Below are 24,161 nucleotides of genomic sequence, written 5' to 3'. Positions count from 1 at the left end.
CATGCATACATTTGAGACACATACAGACACATACATACATATACATTGATACGAATAGGCATACATGCATATATATACATGTATACATACATCCATACATATACATACATATTTTACATACATACATATATACATACATACATACACACACACACACAGACAGACTGTTCCTTGGTTTAAAGTATAGCTTAATTTACTACCATATATATACTCCATGGTTCCATTATGGTTGTAATATGACTTTAATGTTTCAGACAACTGCGGTACGCTACATAGTGTCCTACAATGAGCAGAATTAGAACTTGATACTTATTTCCTAATATAATCCTCTTTTTACCGGGCTCTATAAACCATGTAAAAAATACAATTGGCATATAGAGGATTGATTGAAATCTTAAAGCCGCCGTTCTCAATCCCAGGATCACGCATTAGTGGGTACTCCTGTGTACATTGTTTTTAATGCGCATTACATGACTGAATAGTCGAAAGCGAGTCAAAGCACTTCTGTAAATCTTCTTTGCTATTAAAAACAAATATTTTTCCATGCTTTGGCTATATTTTAAATAACAATGATGTACTCAACTTACTTACGGATTTAACATGAAGGTCAGACATGATATTTTGCATCTGTACATTTTGACAACGCTCGTTAAATGTTTGTAAAATGACGTTCTCATTTAAAACACCTTATAGCAACCACACTTCTGCAAAACTCAGATTACATAACATATGCTTCACTTGCAGTGCCCGGCGCTGTATATCCTTTTCCACTCTTTTATATCGTAATTTGTAGCAAACTGACAAAATTATTAACTGAACGCGTACAAAGGTATTGGAAATGCGATTAAACATGATCAAATAAATGAATGCTTATGGTATATGGCAAAACGATAGCCAATTAGTAACTTTACGGCATATATTTTATATCTTTTGAATATGCAGGAAGGGCACTGTGCAGATGCTAAATTCCAGGCAATACGATTCCAAATTTTCAAATTTGAACTTTTAAAGTAGTATTATGCTTTCTGACCGCAGAAAAAATTGTCCGGCTTGCAACATTTTGATTTTGGCAGGAATGTAGACGTGGTTCAAATATGTGATTTGTGTACGTGTGAGTGGGGTGGACACAATAATTTGTATTCTGTTCTCACATGAAACGTGTGACCGCGATGATTTGAATGAATGCGACACAGGGGAGTTTTACCCGGAGCTGTCAATCATTTTGTATTTACTTTACGTGACTGTGTACACAGTCCGTCTAGCCGCTGGTACTGTGCAAGGATGTCAAGTCAGTAAACAACCTTTTTCGGTTGACAGTGAAAGCAGAAACATCTCTTCTTTAACATTAAAACTAAACCACGACCTTGAGTCTTAAGACTCATAGGGGTTGATTTTCAGACCGAAAGGATATAGTGAAATCACAAAATTCTCAAATAAAATTCACGATTAAACATTATTCTTCATTATCTAAAGTGAAGTAAAGGATAGATTTCGGAGAGATTTACAATGTATCTTTTTAGTTTTACAATATGTATCCCTTAAAACAACTATATTAAACAGAAATATGGTACATGTGCATCGCTAGCTTGGTACAAATTTTGTTTGGTTGTTCCCTCTGCACATCTAGCAATCCTGGGACAATTTTACGGTCACCTGCAGGATGAAAAAAATAATGTAAGCTTACTTGTGGGAAGAAGACGTTTGTACTGAAATGTTGAAAAAGAATGAAAATCATATGATACCTTTCAAAGTTGTGTACTCTTTATTTGTAAAACACTACCAAACCATTGCTAAATTTGGATCATTTTGATATTGCACAATGACTATCTTATATGATGTACAGAGCAATCAGGAACGAGGGAGCCATTTAAACGAACTTTTCTGGTAGGCTTCTGTTTGTGAATGCGAACGGCAACTGAAGAAAGAACAAGCATTATTCTATTTGGAATGAATGCAAATTCATAAAATATGATTTGGTCGGTGTACACTACAGAAACTTGTCCTGTTTTGCCTCCCCTCGCGCATAAAGATACATTCTATTTCTTGACTATATTTATTGACCCTTACAATTGTTATTGAGAAATACATTTCATAATCGTAATTGATGTACATGATTTTGATGTGTCAATAATTACTCCTGCCCTTTCATAGATCTAAGCTGAAATCACCTTGATAGATAAAACTCCAGCACATCTTTTAAGCAAATAATTCTTTTCGACAGCGTGTGAGATGATCTGGGATCAGTAAGTATATATAGCATCCACATGTATTGATTAAGAAATAAAGCACACCCAGGGACGGTATACCACGAGATTTTGACCAGTTCGCGACATATATGCACGAGCGATAGCGAGTTCATATATGCAGTGAAATGGTCAAAATCGAGTGATATACCGTCTCTTGGTGTGATTTATTGCTATTATATCATAACAGTATATTGAAATTCTGGCGTGGAACGTCAAAAACGGACTTTTACTCAAGCTGAGAGCTCACGCGTATGCCAGCCGTGGTATATCGCCAATACACAGGCGCTCCTTAGTTGCGTAATCTGCTAAGTGGATCGATTTTCGGATCGATCTATTGATCCCGTAGTCGATATGCCCGCCATGACGTCATATGGTAGAATCGTTCTGCAGGCTGCATTTCACCGCGCTTGGTCACAAAGCACAGCCGATTTCTTCAAGATGACGCGAGTAACACATTCATCGGCATAATTTTTGAGGAGATGGTTAAATTTGTGATCCAACTAGGTATATGGGAGTGTAGTTCTGAATGTTTTGGGCGAGCGTACGGCCAGTTTACAAATCGGGTGGTGTGTTTTTTGAGTGACTGTGTTGCACACCTTGTGAGTATTTAGGTTGCAGTGGCGGGCATATCGACTACGGGATCAATAGATCGATCCGAAAATCGATCTACTTAGCAGACTACCCAACTAAGGAGCGCCTGTGCGCCAATATACCACGGTTCTTTTCGCGTCTCGACCAATCAGATCGCTGTATTTGCGCCATCGATATACTGGTATCATAATATAACTTGTAGTATAACACATCAATTATTCAAGTCACTTACTGTCTTGGTTTTGGTATATTCCCGTAGACCACATTCGCCGCTGCAAAATTGAAAAAAAATAACCATGTTTTAATTGCTACTATTGCAGGAGCATTGTTTTGCATAATATTCGACAAATGACAGTGTTGCTGTCTGCCTAATAGAGAACCTTCGGTACCACGGTGGTTCATAGATTAGAACAGAATGGTAGACGATTCACTTGCTTAAAACACAATGCTTACGAAGGTCAATGTCTCAGTGATTTTACATTTTACAATTCAAATAAATGTTAGGGCCAATCGATGGTTGTCATTTGTGACCAAGCTATCCCTAATTTGTTGTGAACAAGTCATGTTAACAAACAACAGGGAGTTCTCGAGTGTTCTGCCGATTGAAAAAAAAATCGTATCATTATGAAAATTGATGCAAACAAATTTGTCGTATGCAGAAACGCTGCTGAATTAATGTAAGGTAGTGCCAGTGAGAGTTTGCCAAGATCATAACTCCCATTGCAATGGGGTGATGTCAACACTGCAGCTTGATAAGACGTGAAAATATGTGTCTGTAATCTAACCCTATCTGTACTGAATCTGCTGACCCACCTCTCTGCTTTCGAAAATCGCGCATGGTTTAACCAAATATCGGTTTTGCGTATGTTCCCAGCTTTTTGCTCTGAACTCTATCAGAAAATATTACAAACGGAAATTTTAGAGTAATCTGCCTGTTTTTCAAACACACATGGTACGCTTTCTGGATATGGTTCTACCGTGCAAGATGAAGATATTCATAGACAATAGGTTTTTGATTATCGCGTTTCCCCATAATTCTCTGTTTAGTAGGGACCTTTCATGTTCTGTCATTTTGCAAAGACAGCAGAGGCATTGAAGGCTAATGTGGCATGCAAAGGATAGAGAAACCCCTCTGATTCTGTTAACGTGACTTAAATGCTGATTCGTGTGTACACCAATCCGGTGAGAGCAGAGTGTCAGAGGAAATACTCTCCACGGCAACTCTCTTGTGAAACTGATCGTTAGAGTATACAGCATATGAAAGGGGTTGAATACACATCGAAGACCCTTTTTTCCAAATGATACTTACAGGTCTCTACTATCACCCGACATTTTAGTGCCACCAAAAGGCGCCCCGAAGTGAATAATGCTGTATGTGTTCACCCTGGAACAAAAAACAATGATAAAGCAAACGCATTGGTCAGTGTAACATCATGCCGTACACTCACTCAAGAATGCATGTTTTAATGCTTCTAAATCTATCTTTACAGGAATGTTGGATAATGTCTGTTGACATTGAGCGTCAGTTTTCATGCACTAAAACTAATGTAGTCATTCCAAAGGAAATCTTGGGAATCTTTGACCAACTTTTTACACTATGGTACAGTTGCCGTTGGGTTTTTTTGGCAAAGTTTGAGTCTCCACCTGATGGGCTATCAACTGTGAAGTTATTGCACGCTCTAATGGGCGAAGACTCATGTTTGAATTTTTCTGTTCGCGCCACTTAGCAAGTCCATGCAAGGATAAGAAGAAACGCGATGAAGTTTTTATGAGATATAAAAATCCCTCTATATTGAAATTATTCTGCATTTATCAGCTTGTTTTTGAATGATTTTAGCATGCACTGTAGATGTGAGATCTACTCCAATATTTTTATATTTCTCATCTGATTAATGTTCCTTACTGATAAAAAGACTGATTCCTTTGTTACAAAGGTTATTCACTTGATATTATCGAGTAATATCTACACTTATTACCTTTGCCTAATGACCAACAAGTCAAGAAATCGTAAACAAAACCATTAAATGATAATGATATTGACATAGCAGTGTGAGAGGCTCTGATCATGCCTGACGTCCGCATGTACAGGCTATGATATGAGTTTATATTTTACTTGCATGTAAATAACCATGTACTTGAGAGATATGTTTACGAAGACAGGGGGAGCAGAAGGCAAAAGGAAGAAGGGACGACACGGGGTAGTATGTAACACCCATGTATAAGAAATAACGTTGTTTCTATCTCTGAAGACTTTGAGCCACTACTCTGTTTCTATATCCCGAAGTACTCTTCCTAGGTATTCCCCGAAGGGAGGCGGTGAGCAGTTACACCCTCTCATTGCGATGCATTATTATATCTAGTAATCCAAAACTTCCCACAGACACACACACGACGTGGAATACAAGCATGTAACTTAACATGTTAACGTGTAGTACTTCATAGACTGCAAGTATGATTATTAACTGTACGGAAATTAAAACACACCCCTAGCCTGATTGCTCTCCGGGAAAAAGCTACTATACTTGCAGTATCACCAGACATCAGATTTGTTTGCTTGTTGAATATTCAATTGCATCATATTTGGTAAGAAAAGTAATACACTTATATTATCTTAAATATCAGTAATTCTAAAATATTACACAATTTGGTCAGGGCTGCTACCTTTGTCGACTACCAAGGGTTAACGAGTCAAGGTATTCATCATTGTTTGAGACTGCTCCCAGAAACACGGACGAGGACTGTTTCCATTCGGAGATACGGTCGTTGCGCATGTAATTTGTTCAACAACACAATCGAAAAGTAAGTCTAAAGAACGTTAGATGAGGTAAAAACAATACATCAGGGAAATCAACCTGTAGCATGTTATCAAAGTAGGTAGAGAAGTCATAAAACACCAATGCGACAAACACTGTGTGCCAGGCAGACTTTTAGTAAATTTAAATCTTGTCTCATTTATAAAGTTAGCCGGCAAATCACAAAACAACAGCGAAGACTACCAGTACCGTCATAGCATTCTGTGATCAAGATTTCCGCCGAGTAGCATTACACTTAGAGTAGCCATTGAGTAAAACATTATATTTAGAGTACCAATGCAAATTAATATTTCTTTTCAAAGTTACAATTATACCAACAACTCTTACCAGATCTCTACACCTTAGTGTGATTGTTTTTATTACATATATGCATCTGCCATACTTCAGTCTGGTCGATAGTTGGTGAGAAATTCTCTACATAGATAGCAACGCAGGCTGCACGCAGCTGTATAACATAGATCTTCTACGTGTCATCAATACAACTTAAACAGGCGCATGTCTACTGCTCATACTGATTTTGTAGTTGAACAGCTATCAAAATGCAATTTATTCCAGACACTAAATGAACACAAGAACAAGCACCTAGCACGATTGACTTTAGATTCAAGTATGACTCAAATGAACCTTAAACGTAATGACAGGTCAAAGATCACAGGTGCATGTCTTGGGCATCTGCTGTTATTCTATGCAAACAATAGAGCATAAGAGCCAAAGTGCAAGACGTGCGCCTGTTTGCAAAATGGGGTAAATATAAAGAATGGGTAATGTGATATGGTGTTTGATCCAAACTTACCATACAGTTCCTGCATCAATGGAATTTGAGACTTTGATAGCTTTATCAATATCTTTTGTGAAGACTGCTGCAGCAAGGCCATACTTTGTATTGTTGGCTCTCTCAATCACCTCGTCTGAGCTTTTAAATTTTAAAATGCACTGAACTGGACCAAATATCTGTAAGAGATCAACATAAAACAACGATAAAGATCTCATTGTTTGTGTCACAGTTTCTAAACAAATATCATAATTACGATAATTTTATTTTTCAAACTTCAGTGAGCAATATTCAAAAAGTACTATGGCAATAACGTCTCCGTATTGCCCTTCGCAGAACGCACTTTCCTTTATTTGAAGTGACTGAATCTGTTTAACTAACATTGGTACAGATACACATAATTAAAAACTACGATAAACGATAACGCCGTATGTTCATCAAAATCAATAAACATACAGTACATGTACATATATTGACCATATTTCATCAGGTATCTTTGACCTCAAACGAATCGATTTTAAATACAATCGCGTGAGCTATGGCTGGGACCCTAGCAATTGTAATGTAAAGTCAATTGGGTCACAGATATGTCATGTAATAATGTGAACAAGATGGATGAACAATTTCCACGAAACTACAGAACAGTTTTTTTCGAGGGAAATGACATTTTGGAAAATGAGAGCAAAACACATTAAAAGCAAAATGTTCGGTATAGACAACTTAATACAAATGGTTGAAAACTTCTTGTTAAACAAACCCTGTTTCATTCTTTCAAATATCGTGTAAAAATCACGTTGATTAGGCCAAGAAAAATAAAAATTTGTTTCTCATCCTAAACATATTTCAAAAATGATGCGGTGACTCTGTTTTTTACTCTCATTTTTTCTTCAATCAACAAGAACGCGGGAAAAATATGAAAACAACATAGGAATGCACGCAGAGATAAATGCACAGCCAGTAGTGTTGCTTTATTGATTTTGTATAGCTACAGTTCTGCGGTCTGACTTTAAATGCAGCAATGCACAATTCGACAGCGTAATATATCAGTGACGTATGTGTACAGTTCTTAATGGAATGTTAGTGTAAATTATTTTGTTTACGGTTCTGTTTTATACACCACTGTGTAATGCACTATCGTCGCGTAGTTTTGGGTTTATTTTTTATTTTATTTCCTCATGAGCAGAAAAAAGGTTGAAGCTGTGGGTCTGAATTGACGCGCGCGAGGATTTATTTTTCTTGGCCTTAGTCAGTTTTACATTCTCAAGTTAGAAAATCCTTATATGTAGTTGGAAGGCTTTTCAAATTCTTCCATTGTTCCTTACCTCCTCTTGTGCGATTCTCATATCATCTGTAACATCATAGAAGACAGTTGGCTGAACAAAATAACCGCTTTCACCATGACGACAACCCCCACATCCAAGTTTTGCACCTTCTTTTTTCCCGCTCTCTATTAGCTCCATAACATTGTCAAACTGCCTCTTGTTAATCTGTAGAAAGACAGTGTCCTCAAAATGTGACTGCTTTCTCTTTGCTTATCAAGTATATTCACTGAGGCATGTAAGCTCTCAGAAATAATCTGCACCAATATTGCGCCGGCGCATTTCAATCTACGCCGCAAGGCTGCGCTGCCAGATCAGCAGATCGTCTCGATCGCTCCCGCCGATCAACTTGGCTTAATTTTGGGAAATTCGGAAACAAATATATCAAATAATGAACATTCAACTAGAGATTTTGCAAAACCTGGCTGTTATTTGTGTAACTTGCGACCACTTTTTCCTTTCAAACATAATGTCATATCTGCGTACGAATAGCTCTGGTTACGACGAGCTTGATTTTAAATGACACATCTTTGCAGCCGTTTTTCAAGGCAATTAACACGGCTCTACATACGAATATCGCAGATTTAACCCATTAGTTCCATTCTGTAACGGTAAGCCGGAAAAACAGATAAAACTTTTCAAACAAGCCCAGTTACAAATAAAAATAGTAACTATATGCTACCTTCAAATCACCCATAACTCCCGGTGGAGCGATCTTCAAGGAATTGAATATTTTGAACAACTATCAGTTCAATACCAAATAGGGAGATTTATTCATGATAATTTGTCAAGCAATCTACTCAAGAGTCAATAACTTTTCTCTGTTCTGACTTACAAATATACAACGGTAACAGATCAGTTTCTAACTTGTTCTTTCTGTTAGCACAATGTAAACTTTGCTTTGGTCAACAGACTGGTTATAGCATAGCTACATTCTAGAATAGGGTAACTCCCTAAAAGAAACATACACCGAACACACTAAGCATACCCTCAAATCTTTTGTCTAGTACACATCAATCTTGATTTCCTTGTGTATATCTTTGACCTTTATATTTTTATTCCCATTTGCATTAACCACTCAGTTACTGCCCTCAAGGAAGCTTTTAATGTGAACGTTTCTTTTTTTAATCCAGCATTAATTGACGTTCTCTTAACATCTCTCTCTCACCTTTCAAGTATTTCTTTATATGGTGCGAGTACTTTTTGATTGCTGAATTTTCCACTGTTTAGTTTGCAAAAATGTTGCTGTTTTTTTTCAATTGCAGTTCTTTATTTCTCACTCAGTGTCTCTGATCACATCTTTCAAGAGGATTTTGACGTCATGTAAATGACAGAATCATTGTAAATTGCTGATTACTACAAAAAGATAGTCTGTTTTACAAAAGCTGATAAAGCAATGTGCTAAATGGACCGACATAATCACGACTCTGAAAACTGTACTGGCACGCATTGATCCAAACATGTTCATTTTATCACAGAATAGACCAATAACGTTTTGGCGGTACACTGAAATAGTCCCATTGCCTCAAATCGACTCAAATTGAAAAGTGGTAATTATATTGTGGTAATTTCAATCTTGCGCTGCCAACTTACTCGACGTCTAAAAGGCTCTTGCCTTGTACCAATTTTTGAGTTATACAATTCACTTTATCAGCCGATTTGCAAGATATATGTAGCGGTTTAATCCTGTCACTTGCTAATTTAAGAACTTTATACAGCTCAGAAAGAGAGAGAGAGAGAGAGAGAGAGAGAGAGAGAGAGAGAGAGAGAGAGAGAGAGATGAACATTTTATGTCAGTCTTAGTCGCTTATTGTACCTGATTACGATTTCTTTATCTTTTGCCCGAAAGTGTCTTGCAAGGGTCCCAAGGTCGAAGAATTATTTTAAGTGGCGCCCATAACACTGATGTAAACATTTTGAAGAGAACGCAGTGTGGCAGTCTAAGATTATAGCAATCCAACAAAACACAGAGACGAAGAAATCAACACCTTTACTATTCTCACATGAAGCAGTTGACGACGTCTTCGTCAAGTACAAAAACAAAAATTATGTACACAGCGGCATCAGTACTTTAGATAAACAAACGCGCGCGATCGAGAGACTCCTATGATACGGTTGTTTCTTTTCTCGTCAACCTCTGTCCCAGTTACAGTATTTGTATTGGGGCTAGTATACTAGTCTAAGTTTTAGAGGACGCAGATCATTGACACATATTTGAATACGCGAACAGGAGCAATGAGATGGAACAGATCATCCATGCCCGACTCTTACATTGCTGATGCATGCATGGTAGAGTTGTACCATGAACAACAATTATCTTTAACTAAGAATTATATTTCTTCCGAAGGGATGTTGCATAAAATGTACATGTGATTTAAACAATATTACACTCTCTCTGAAACTTTACGTGACATGATACTTTTTCTCTTTCTTTGCGGCAGGACAATTGTGAAAGCTGATAATTAAGTAGCACTAATCTGCAGTAAAATCAGCCTAATTAATATGCACAGGGATTTGTAAGGACATACGGTACTTGCTTTGGTCAAATGAGAAGGATATAAAATTCTCACCTGAGGACCCGATTCAGCATCGGTATTGACCAGAGGATTTCCTATTGATCTGGCTTTGGCTTTTTCTATACTGCGTTTCACAAATTCATCATAGATTTCCTCTTGAACAAATGTGCGAGAAGCAGCACTGCAAATCATGCCCGTGTTGAAGAACAGCCCATCATGACCCATGAACACAGCCTCATCCACTGAGATAAAAAACCCGAAGTCAAGTTAAGTTTGTCTATTATGGACATTCATAAACTGCCTCTTTGAAGAAAATAACATCTTAACACTTTCTGCGAGTACCTCAGAATAGAAGGTATGGTGCACTTACTCAGTAGGGGTTAATAAAATTGTTTTGCATTGCAAGTGTCAAAAAGATGGTCTACGCACCAGTCCAGAGTGCGAGGCGAATTTGTTGCCATTATAGGTGGAAACCGTTGTGGTGAACAAATTCGATCGTAACATAACCGCTTATAAGTCTGGAGAAAGTTTGAAAAACGTGTTACCATCACCTCAACCTTCAAAATCTTCGATTCATCTAAATGACCAGAAGATTTTCATCAGTAATTTCTGAGGAATGTCTTCACTATTTTTCATTCTATGCCAAATACAGTTACTTGTTCTACTCCCAAAAGTATGTTGAGATAGACAGTATTTAGCTTGTCAATTCAGTCTGTACATGTATACATTTTTTATATTCATCCTCCGACAGGGGAACCTAGTTACAGGATGAGGTACCCACAATTTACTCACAACCCAATGGAGCAATGGGGAGTAAAGAGCCTTGCTCAGGGGCATTACACCGTGCTAGAGTCTCGAACTCACCGTCCTCTGACAGTGAGTCCGTTACTCTGGACCTACCAGATCTCGAACCAGGTCTCGATCTGCATTGCTATTGTTGATAAGCTAAATCTGGCCCGCACTCGAATTCAAATGTAAACATAGCATTGCATTGTACTCTCATAAAAGCTGTGCTAACAAGCTAGGTAGTAGGTGTTTCAACATGTCTTGATACAAAAATAGTGAAAAAAACATGGTCAATTGTAGAGCTATTGGCCCTTTAGCCAGTACTTAAAAGTAACAAAATTACGTCATGAGAGAAATTATAAAATACAACAACGTAAGAAAAATATCTAGGAGATAGAAATAAGTCATACATACGGTCTCTGGTGTCCGCAAATATGATAATTGGAGATTTGCCGCCTTGTTCTAATGCCACTTGTTTAAGATTACTCATTGCAGAAGCGATCTTCACTTTCCTGCCAACCTAATGAGTTGAAGGAGTTTTAGATGGTTAAGTAACGGCAATAAGATAATCAAGATGAACTACCTACAGTGAAGTGCTCATAATAATACTGAAAAAGAAATAGTTTATAGAAGGTGTTTAAAATTTCAACAACAGTACAAAAAGCCTGGTATAAGGTCAAGACCTTGTTTACATCAAGTGATAATTGCAGAGGTAAAGCCACCAGTGTGTTCGGTGTTGAAATTGGTTTCGAGAAGGGAATGCCCTTTAGGCTGCGTTCAAAAAAACACTTCTGAACAGGAACAAGATAATCCCCCAAAAGGTCTTCGATTTTTCCAAATGTCCCCCTAACAAACTGAAAATGCATTCAAGTGCTCGCCTTCCGACTTGAAATCTTTTGAAATCTGCCCTTAAAATTAGAATAGGCCTGAAGACTGGGGAATGGACGACTTTTTCGGTCGGAAGGAAAGCGTTGTTTTGACATATTTTCTCTTACAGGAAACTTGTAAAACAGAAAAACAACGATCACATGAAAAAGGCGTGGAAACAGGATGACTTCCCTCACACATCAGGAAAACCGTACATAATTAACATAATTGAGAAAAGGACAGTAACTGTGGACATTAACTTTGGGCAACTTTTCAGTATGTTTTGTTCTGAGTATTAACTGCAGTTTCTTATTCTACTCCTCACAGCATGCTAGAATAAAATATTCTGTTTTGCAATATACTCTGTGCATGTATAAAGACAGTAAACATTGTTATCGATGACAAATGAATTCTAGTCCGGACTTGAGTTTAATTTTAAATAATAACAATGCTGGCTGTACACATATGGCATATTGATGAGCTAAAAACTGAACTTTTCATCACGCTTTGGGGAGTATAACAAAGAACTGCAGTAGATACACAATACAAAGTCACAAAAAATTAACCAAAAGTTACAGCTATATACACAGAGTAATGTCACTCTTGGGTTATGTAAACGGCCTATTCTCACCCATAAATCTGAGTTGTCACTGAAAGGCCAGTCAGAGTGCTTACACTATTCCATTTGTGTACGTCCTATTTAAAATGACCGAGTGTGACTACCAATCTTCCAGTACGGAAAGGGATCTCACAAGGTGTACAGTATGAATGTATCCTCTTCGAATGAAGACTGTGATAATATCAATATTTCATCATAAGTGGTGGATTTCCTCTATAAAATACGGGCGCTTATGGGATTTTTTTTGCGCTTATTGTTGACGTACAACTCTAAAATTATCCGATCGTTAAAATCTGCGTTGTGCGTTTGTCGCAAATGTTTGAAAAAAGTATCATTTGTACATAAGTTACATTTTATTTCAAACCATCTGATCAATAAAAACCCAAAAAAGATGCATCTAATTGGGCTTTAATATGATTGAGACGCATATTAGGCATCTAGCTGAGTTGTGGCCACGGCACAATACGGGCTTCCATTGAATGAATGAGTCTCCGAGAAAAAAACACCGACTTATATCTGCATAGTGATTCTTGTTGAACATTGAAATTTACAATAGAAATAATTTAGGGATAATTCTTTACTTTTTCTTTTGTCCCACATAGGCATTATTGTAACTTAAAACAAAATAAGTACGAAATATCAAATTCTAGGCTCATATTCACGCAACCATACAATCGTGAGGGTGACTAGTTGGGAAACGAAAACAGCATTGTGTTCTGAGTTTGTTTGCACCAGATGGATCATATAGTACGTCTCTATTGATACCACAGAATGCGTTCCACATTGTTTACCGTGATCGAGAATTAAGATGCAGTCATACCTCAATAGTTCCAGTGAAGAACAGTTTATCCACATCCATGTGTTCTGCAATGGCGGCACCAGCTGTCGAGCCATATCCTGGTAAAACGTTGACAACACCAGGAGGGAATCCAGCCTTGTGACAGAAACCGCAGAAGAAAGTGATGAATTAGCGAGCAAATGCTCTGTTTTGTATGTGTGAAGTGACTATGTTTCACAAGAAAATGATATTGTTGGTGTTTTGTCCTACGGCTTGAAAAAATGAAACCATTTTAATTATACATTCCAACATGTATAAACTGTAATTAATCTTCATGTCATCTCCAAAGCAGCAAACGTCAAATGATGTTCTACAGATTACGAATTTCATCATGCAAGAGCAAACCATTTCATTCGATGTTTAATTGTCGCGTACGAAAGGATTCTTTCAGCTTCACCTTCAGCTTTAACTTATCAAGTGACTCTATTCAGGCAAAGTATATTGTGATGAAATCTGAACGTACAGTACCTCTAAAACTAAAGATGCAAGATATAATGCAGTGAGTGGTGTTTCCTCTGATGGCTTCAATATGACTGTATTGCCACATGCTAAAGCTTGACTAATCTTCCAAAATGTAATTCCCAAGGGGAAGTTCCATGATATGGTCGCGCCACAAACACCAATTGGTTCAATACGAGTGTAACTCAAATACGGACCATCTGTTAACGAGATAGAATTGTGCAACGTAAAATTTGCAAATTGTTAAATTTAATGATTCTTACATATTTACTATTAAATCTGTCGTTTTAAATTGGCTTCCTTGGTGTGAACATGAGTCATATGTAAGAATCCAACAAAATACACTAAAATTCAACATCTATGAAATCGCAGATCGTTGTTAATCGACATGCAAGTCTTTGACTAAGATTGGTCATTCTACATAACTTTTCATAAAGAGCTAAATGAGAAATAAGGAGACATATAATCGTTGGCTTTTACTTTTCCAACAAAACGGCAAAAACGAGAATATCTCCTACAATAATGGACTGCTGCATTACCCCCAAATAAAAGAAAAAGAGTGTGTTTCTGGTAATTCAACCGACACTTTTTTAAAACCCTCTCACCCTTAACTTTTTTCGCATTTTCAAAGTTCACTCATGAATATGACAAATTTTGCTGTGTTTTGATTAGTTTTACTTAAATAAAAATGAAAAAACATATAAAAAAATTCCCGACCGACCGACCAAATCTGAGGACATGTTAACAGAAACATACAATATTATTTTATACCCTACATAATACACTATACAATGCACAAATATAATGAAAATTAAGAAAAACCCCTATAGGTGATGAACATTTCCGAATATAAGATACTAGAGAAGATAACTTGCCAGACACAACTACAGATAGAGCTGCTTCAAAAGGCACTAAGCATCTCAGCAATACATGAATTTTAATCACTTCAACTTTATGAATAGAACACGTGAATGACATATATATATATATATATATATATATATATATATATATATATATATATACCATAAATTTACGATAATTAAATATGCATAAATATGTGCGTGTTTACAATACAATTCTTTCATTACGAAAGGAACATCGCAAACTCGTAATTTAAAGATAGAAAAGGCATTGCAATGTGCTCATTTGCTATAAAAACAACGAAGTTTTCCTATCTTTTCTTTCTAGATTTTCCTGCTCTGAATCTGCGTAATTTTATGGTGCCTAACATTGTGAGCCAAGTCAGTTAACAATAGTGAAAATAGCGGGAATTTCATGTAAACATGAACGTCTAAGTCATTGAAAAGACGAGCTGTGGTAATTGTGCTGTATACAGGGTACAGAATACATACGAGCGAGACTTGATAAGTTTACATCCACGTCTCGGCTTTTCCTTCTATCTTACTAATGTACATCGGCCTCAATCGATTAGGACAGATCATTGTTTTATTTTGTTTTGAGCCGGCAAAACTGAAGATAAGTGGACACAGAGGATCTGTGTTTGAAAATTAAGTAAGCTGGGGAGTCCACTCATACAGTACTCATTACTTAGAGCCCTAAGAAAATCTGTTTTAGTTGGCAACCAAAGGTGTGTCCGCTAATCTATAGTCGTCCTATTCAGTCTAACATGTTTCCTATTGTACCTCCACCAAACACAAAATAGTATCTCACCGACAGGAATGGTTTGTCCATTGATTTTATCGGCAAATCCAGCAAAATAACGAAGAATATTGCTTCCTTCCTCTGCCTGTTCCAATGCATCAAAATATCGCATGCCATTGTCAAGGCTTTCAAGTGCCTGAAAATAAGTCAAAAACTTTCCAGTGTTACTGTTTAAAAATACAAAAGGAGAGGTTTAAGTATCGTTATGCTAGCACAGATACGGTTATAACAACCGAAGATGTAAATTCTCAGGTTATTACGTATTTTTTTCTTTATTCGAGAGTACGCCATCACGTGGCTACCCAAAATTATGTCTAAATATCTACAGCCTGTGTGTGTCTAATCGTGAGATGTTGTTATCGATGATTGAATACAGCCTGAGCTATAATATGTGTAGTCAAGACATCAGAACCACAACAAACAAACAAGTTCATGAACAAATAAACGTAAACAAACAAATAAACAAGCTGACAAACAAACAAACTAAAAAACTAACTAAGTAACACACTTACATCAAACAAATATGACAAATGTAAATGTGTACAGCAGACCAAACTAATGACATCTAAAAAATCACAGCTTGGCTTTACCGGTAGATCGGTTCCCCCCCCCCCCCCACCTTTTAGCTGACGACATTTTCTGAATGAACTTGAAGTAATTGTTAGGCTAACTATTTAAAATGGACTTTCCTTCGCCTAGCAAATTAAATTGCATCGTGCACCCACGTTACAAGCCACGAGGCATTCAGCTCTTTAGCAAAAATTATTACAATCAAGTTTAGCGCTAACAAAACCGAGAGCAATGGTACAGAGAGAAATCCAAAGTTCGCCCTTTTTATTCACCCGTTCACAAGCATTGTGATTTTTTGCCACCATGCAATGCGACTAAAATTGATGCAAGAAACCGCAAGTAGGCTACCCAGATTTCTTGGGGTTATTAATGGCCAGTGGTACCACTGCCCTTCGACTTGATCCAAGTCTTCGAAGAAAAGTAATTTGGTAAAAGTAGTGTACGAGAGAAATCGCGAGTTTTTTTCTGAGTGCGACGTAGTAGAGTTATCGCTGGTTGAGGTGCCGATGATTCCGGGAGAAATTTACTGCCGATCCTCGTCACTCCACGCATGTGCAAATGCAAAGCAAGTTCAGATGCGATAAAAGCGTAATTCTGATTTTACTGCGATCAAACTCAAAAAGGTTTCAAACAAAAAGTATCATCAAGGGGTCTGCTGAAATGACTTTATTTAACATAATATCACCGACTTGAAACATTCTCAAGGGTCTATGCTTGAACCAAGTCTAGATCTACACTGCACTGTAAGGGAGGTAGAGTAAAACATGACAATTGTGTTTCTGTAGAGAGGAGTTTATTGCACACAATTAGCATCTAGTTAGAGCTTGGTGCTAGAAACGGACCTAGTCCAATGGTTAGAGCTTGTGGTAGACTGGCCCCAGTCACCTGGCTTTTCTAGGCAGCTTAATAACCAAGGCAATCACCCCACGATCTACGCAACAGCTTCCCATTAGCGCGACGGTCTGCTGATGTTTTGTCCTTCAATTTCTTATATGTTTTGATACTTATATGCCCAAATACTTGGAACAAGTCTAAGCTTTTGGCAACCTGTTAGAGAACACAAACTGATACCTGATCTGAAGTACTTCCTCTAGTATTAGCAAGGCATTTAGGGGACATTTTTTACTAAAACGCATCCACTATGTGGAATAGTTTGACATATTGGAATTCAGTTTTCTAATGTCTTTTTTTGGCCCAGCCACGTGTGTTGCAAATTTGATTGTATTTTTATCTTTATTGAACTGATATGACACTATCCAACTTGAACAGTTTGGCATCGATTTGTTGCAGTTGTGTAACCCCCAATACCGACGATTTCCCTCTATTCTCACCCCGGAGCATCCAGGTTGTTGCGTCGCGATTAACGATTGAGTCATTTCTGCTTCACACCACGGCGAGAACAAATGATCGAAGTTCGGGTTTTTCGACTGCTATACTATACAATATATTTATAGTTTCAATGTACATGAATGTTTACTTCTACTCTATGTCACACACTTTCTGTATCTGACGCTGTCTTGTAGCGTCTGATCTAAAGCCACCTCTACTGTACAACCCACTGAGAAGGAAATTGTTATGGCGTGTCAAACGGCACTTTGTAATAGTATAACAGCTTTTTGTAACTTAGAACTTAATTACAGGCATAATTTAACATTAACATCTGACCAGAACATAGGCCTAGGTTTCATTACAAATGCTAAAGACAGCCATTTTATCCAATCACGTATGCGTTTCGTGAAAGTGTCAAAATATTGAGCTGATCTTACATTTGTAGATAAATATCGAGAACAGTAGTATTAGTGGACCATAATCCTAACAAGGCTAGTTTCTATGTGAGGAAAAGTTGGAATGTCAAGTCAACAAAAAAATCCTTTTTGGATAATTTGGACATCCAAACATCGCAATGATCGTGGTACCTATAATATCGATCTACTTCCTTTTTTGCCATAAAATCACACATTGCCTTAACATTGCTTGTATTATCGCAAAATTCTGTTCTCCAGATAACTGCCGTTCCACGCTAAACACTGTTAAACTTAGTGGTTTCGGCATCGCTGAGGAAGTGATACTCTTACTTTTGCACGTATAATTGCCATTTAAAGTCTGAATTTTATTGCCGTCCCTTTACTGTCAGTCAAACATAACCTTTTCGGAAAACAAAACAAATGCGAGGTAATGTAAGCCGAGGTTTTCGAATCTCATGGGCATTTTAATCATGAAGCATGAATTTTATGATCAGCCTATCATATGCTATTTACAACCATGTGATGCCGCTTATCAATCACACGATTACAGGCCGTCACCGGGGATTCGGATCCCCTGCCTGAAGAAACATCGCTTGGCCGGCGAAATTTCTAAATCTTCTGATAAATCTGATTCAAGTGACTATAGAGCTACGGCGTGCCAAATGATTCTGAAATATTTACCGTAATGGTATAAAAATTTACTGTCAACTGACTCTTCTCTCAAAGTAAAGGTAAAATGAGTTAAATGGTAAAATTAGTAACAAATATCAACCAGAAAAGTATTTCGTCCAAAATTATTTTGTCGAACTTTGTTATTATACATTTCCGATTTAAAAAATAGCTTATACGCAGCTGTGTGTCCGTTGATGAGGTTCCAGCAAAATGTTATGACGTGAGTAAATTACCTTCCTATATTCTTATAAAGTTTTTATTTCCTTGTACTTATGATGGTGATCATAAAAATAGCAACAACGATAACATCGGCGTCCCTACCCCAATTCAATGTCATTATGACTATACTTTGGTTTTTGGTTTGGCTAGTTTTCAAGTTTAGCAAAGCTTACTGGGTCAAACTGACAGTACTCCAAAAACAAATTAGTCAGATTTGTTCTCAATTTACCAACAAAAAATTAGGGTTACGGCCTGGTGAACAAAGAGTTGACCAGCTTAAAATAAATCACTTATACAATTATTTCTCTGAACATTTTAAAATTAACAGTAAAGTGTCATAATGATTCTTATCACACACACACAAGTCAAAGCAAGTTTGTCGTCTCGAGCAGATAATACCGGGATTTATACTCTGGTCGTTCTACGTCACGACTACCGCGTCTATATCATCGATTTTGGTGAGCCGCAATATTTTTACGTCGATCTTAGATGTGCTTGTCGACGTAAACAAACAACATGGCGGCCCGTAGTCCTCCCGCGATAAAAATATTGTCAGACGTGAAAATATGTAAAAGTCAGTCATAATACATCCACAAATTCTGAGGCCTTATGTGTTAGTTCTGTTACCAATATAGGGGTTCGTATCCGTATAGATCCAACCTCTGCCAGAACTTTCGACACACAGAGTACTTTCATGCGGTAGACATGCAGTTTCAACTGCGCAGTGCAAGGCCGCATGCTAAACTTCTAAAAGCTTGTCGCATTAATCACAGTGGGTTCCATAAGTGTAGCAACCAGGGTACTGTTCGGAGCTACCTTACACAGTGTTGGCGCTGTTGAGATTCAGTAGATTTTTGTTCTCGAAAAAAACGTAACTTTGCTATCTTTGAAATCGTGTAAAACTTCGCAGAAGGCACGCGTTGTGCAAGGTCATCTGGCATTTGCTCCGGACGCCGTGTTCCTCACCTACGCGACCGACGACCAGATGATTGATAACTCGCCCGGCGTATTACTTTTTTTTTAAAAGTAGCTCAGAAGTTTAAACGCTGAATTGTTGTTAAAAACTCCTTTTATTTTGCAAAAAATAATCAATTCTTGGCATGTGCATGTGATAAGTATATTATTCCCTAGTACATTTCTTCGTTCGGATCGGAAAATACTCATGACCACTCGTCTTAGATTCGTGGTGACACAGTCATTACGTCACGAGTATTTTCCGAGCGGAAGGAAGAAAAATACTAGAGAATAGTATCTAAATACCACACCAGATGAAGTTGAAATTCTTTTCGTTAACTTGCTTTTGGTTCTCATATATAACATTCATTCCTGATTTCAGGAGCTAAATCGTGGGTATTTTAGTACACAAGCCAATGCTTACGGGCTTTCAAATAGGTTAAATTTACCTGTACTCAAAACTCGACGGCTAAGAGTATTTTATATTCCTTTTGTTGTACTGTTTGATTTATGTGGGTTTTTTGCTAGTCCTACATCAATTGTTGTATTTGCTTGGTCTAATTTAACTTGAGTACCACAATGGACATTAGGTTTTAACTATTTTGTGTAATAATCGGCAAGTGATTTTTTAAATGTTGATTTCAGTGTTTTCTTTTTGTACTTCCTCTGTTTTTGTTTCATGAATAATTTGCCAAATAAATCAAATTAAACACAAAAAACAAATATAGTTGTACTATATCCAAATATCCGAGTGATGAAAAAATGCTGATTCGACGATTCAATGAATAAATAAATGTAAGAACCCAAGTCGGATGAGGCTTAACATATGTACGGAAAAAATGAGGAAAAATTGAAGTAAGTAAATTAAAATGCTTAACACCGATGTTTGAAAAGATGTCGAGAAAAATTATTATTTCTTACTTACAGCCAAGTATTCCTTTTCCTGTTCAATCAAATCTGCAAGTTTGTACAGAAGTTTTCCCTTGGCGGAGGGATCCATGTTTCTCCACGGCGAGCCAAGTTGAAACGCTTTTCTGGCAGCTCTCACTGCAATATCCACATCGACCTAACACAGAATAAAAGTATATTACCGACGTCATTGTAGATGTACTCAAAGCTAATCGTCTAATCGCCAAAATACGGAGTTAAACAAATAAAAATGTATTATCGATGTCATTACCACATTTTTGACAGTGATCAAACTCAGCAGTTCTCCGATCTTCCAGTTAAAATATACTGTAACACAGATACGTTATATTACTGATGGCATTATAAAAAAAAAACAATATATGTACTCAGTGTGTGTATCCGATAAATATCAAAAAGTAAACTCGCATTCAGTATTTTAATATTGCACACAGTTAACAGCCATACATCTCATTGAACCAGTCTGAGAACGAATGGATCTGAAGATATATTTCGAGAAGACTGCATTGCTGTAACACACCAGACATGAACTGAAAATGCTCACGTGTTTTCATAGATATTGCATTTGTCTGTAAATTTAAACTTTTGCCAATAGTTTTAAAGTTTTTTAAGCTGTGATGATCAAGATCATGGACATTATCATGACAGACCAATGACAACGGCCTTTTTATTTACAAATATGAATTCGGTGGAAAAAATGCTGAATGTCTTTGGCTTCTGGCATTGTATCAGCATTTACATAACAAGTGCAATTGATTGGTACAGTGCTTCACACTGTATAGGCCAAAGTGATATCACCATAAAGTAATGAAAAGCCATATACGCATTCTTTCAGAAAACCATTTTTATTTTTTACGAACTCAAGTAAAAGATAAACAACATGGCTATTTTTGATAAATCTTTCAAGAAAATAGATTAAAATGAGCCATTGAGAAGGACATAGTTTAAATAGCAATAGAGAGTTAGTATGAGTAGTACGGAGAAATAATGGAGTGTTTTTGTGTAAGAGTAGTAAGGAGAAATTCCTCTGTATGAAAGTGGCTAACCAGTACTGGTCTTGCAAAGTGCCCTTGCTGAGTAATCCTTAAGTGTAATTGACATCACTGCAGAAATCTTTCAATTTTTTTTCTTTACAGTTGATTGTGAGATCATACCATTCAGTGCAAGGGGTGGTAAGCTGTCAAACTGTGAGCGTTTGGCGAGATTATTGTACCATCTCTCGGACTGAATGGTATGAACTCAATGTCAAGCTGGCGACGTCCTCGAAGCGCGGTGTCTTCAGTGTTTCAAAACGGCTGGAGAAAACATCAGGTTAACGTCAAATCAATGATATTTTGGGTTGGCTGGGCATGAAATAAACTGAACCTGTTTTGTCCCACTTTTTCCTCGGGCAGTTCTCAGGCAGCTACGGGTAGTCACGGGCAGTAATTAGTATGACCGCAGTTTTTGATTTAATTCTATTTTACAATGCAATCCAAATTGGTTTGTGGTCACTATAGTATGACTCAAGTACACCACTTTGCATGCAATGGATGTTAGTGTAAATGTGATCAAGGCATGATCCATAGTCTGTTGTTGACTCCTCAATAACTTGTGTGTAGTTGAAGTGCTTTGTCATAAGTTCAGATAGTTGTCTTGTAGATTGTGTTTGCTTTTGTAAGTCAACATTGAAATCACCAATGATCACGGTTGGTAGATTGTACTCAAGTGTATGGATGAGCTGAAGAAGAGCATGTTGTAAGTTTGATGTAGGTGATGATGGTGGATTGTAAACACCAACTATTTGAACTAAACCAAATGTTGTTTTGTGTATTGCAATTAAGAAATCTGTATTAAAACAATGCAGTGTCTGTGGGGTAGCTTCAAGAGTGTTTTCTTTGCTGTACATAACCATACCATGATATGGTCTGGTGTTGTTTTGACGGTTTTTATCATCATGTCTGAAAAGGTTGAAGTTTGCTATTTTGAAGTCATCATTGTGATCGCCGGTTTGTAGTCTTGATTCACTGCAAATTAGTACATCAGCTGAAGTTAAGCTGAAATCACTAGCAACATCTTGAAAATGGCAATGAAGAGATCTCACATTTTGATAAGTAATAATGAATCTGTTCGATATAATATATGGTAATGTGAAACAGAGTTGTAGCATGGAATGGGTTCTCATGCGTTGCATCTCTTGTGTAACATCAGTGCTAACTGATATTTGATTTTCTTGTAATGTGGTTATGTTGAGACCTGTAAGTTTAGTCACTCTGCTTAAAGCAACATAGTGTACATGACACTGATTTCTCTTGTTTGCTGTACTGAAGTCCACAACCACATTGTTAAGTGTATCACCTTGACAACGATGTATTGTTTTGGCACTAGCTGGTCTGAGTGGAAATTGTTTTCTCACAACTTCTGCATTTTTGTGTCTTCCCACTCTAAATTGCCGTGATATCTGTAAAACTGGCGTCCATCTGTGAGATACTTTGTCATGTATTAAATGCCGTTTTTCACGTCGCAGGTTTTTGCCAACACAATCGTCATCAAATAAAATCCATAGAATAGTAACATGATGCAAATCAGGTCCATCGATGTATTTGATTACTCCTGGAGTACCATTTATCAATCCATCATTTACAGACAGATTAATGCAAAGCTCAATACGCTGATTTGTTCCAATTGATAATTTAGAAACTAACCCCATTGTTTTTTGAGCAGGAAGCATGACAACAATACCTAATGTTTTGTGTTTTATGATCTCAGAGACATCGCCAATGACTGTATCAGTAGCAGGTATACATGTTTTTATTCCTGTAAGTCTGTCATATGCTATTGCATTGTGGTCATCAACAAGTCTGTTCTCGCAATAAAGATGTACTGTCGACTCATCAATAGATGAAGTTTTTTTATCAACACTGACTATTCGAGTTTGCAGAACTTTTATGTCATGAGATGTATGCTTTCCCTCACGTATACGGTTGAGTAATTTAGCAAAATTCTGGTCATCCTTTTGCCTCATAATATCTGTTAATTCAAACATTTTGAACAGGTCTTTCCAGATGTTGACAGCCAATGGCCCATAATCATGTTGAAGGTCGTTAAATATCCAACCATCAAAGACAGGTTTTAATTGATATAAGTCGCCAAAGCTAACAACGCTGACACCACCAAAGATTTTATTGTTGGCCATTATCTGTTGTAGTCTGAGATTGATATAATTTAACATACCATTACCAACCATGGAGATTTCATCTATGAATATGACTTTTAAGTTCCTGTATTTTGCTTGTAGAGTATTAAAGCCCCCACTCAATTATCAGATTTATCTAATAAATATTATTTCCTTGATAAAATATTCAATGGAAACAAAAGAATGACAAACTGTTAATGGGCTGTTGACACATTCGCTAATGCGAGAACCAGGGATTGAGAAGGGCGCCTTTAAGTCTTTCTGATGTCAGTGGTCTATAATGAAAACCTTGGGATGCAGGAATTTGAAAAGCTGAATGAATTGTAGTACCCTTAATGTTGTAAGCAGCTTTTCCAGTAGGTGCAACTAGTAATAAGTGTATGTTGTCAGGATTTTCACCAGGAAGAT

General features: G+C 37.1%; 1 protein-coding gene across 1 annotated transcript in view; it reads right to left on the bottom strand.

The window, feature by feature from the left end:
• Window positions 1-223: 223 nt before the first annotated feature.
• Window positions 224-24,161, bottom strand: part of LOC139122035 (aldehyde dehydrogenase 1A1-like) — a 38,295-nt gene continuing 14,357 nt past the window's right edge. Inside the window, exons 3-13 of the mRNA XM_070687401.1 lie at window positions 20,577-20,717; window positions 15,501-15,627; window positions 13,836-14,026; window positions 13,350-13,463; window positions 11,458-11,563; window positions 10,312-10,499; window positions 7,745-7,909; window positions 6,444-6,601; window positions 4,147-4,221; window positions 3,070-3,109; window positions 224-1,653 (exon numbers count right to left, since the gene is read on the bottom strand). Of these exons, the coding sequence (XP_070543502.1) occupies window positions 1,624-1,653; window positions 3,070-3,109; window positions 4,147-4,221; window positions 6,444-6,601; window positions 7,745-7,909; window positions 10,312-10,499; window positions 11,458-11,563; window positions 13,350-13,463; window positions 13,836-14,026; window positions 15,501-15,627; window positions 20,577-20,717 (1,335 nt within the window). The 3' untranslated portion in view covers window positions 224-1,623. The remainder of the gene's footprint in view (window positions 1,654-3,069; window positions 3,110-4,146; window positions 4,222-6,443; window positions 6,602-7,744; window positions 7,910-10,311; window positions 10,500-11,457; window positions 11,564-13,349; window positions 13,464-13,835; window positions 14,027-15,500; window positions 15,628-20,576; window positions 20,718-24,161) is intronic.

Source organism: Ptychodera flava, chromosome 21 (assembly GCF_041260155.1).
Source record: "Ptychodera flava strain L36383 chromosome 21, AS_Pfla_20210202, whole genome shotgun sequence".
NCBI lineage: Eukaryota > Metazoa > Hemichordata > Enteropneusta > Ptychoderidae > Ptychodera > Ptychodera flava.
Note: the sequence above shows the minus strand (reverse complement) of the source record. Positions and strands in the feature narration are given on the sequence as shown.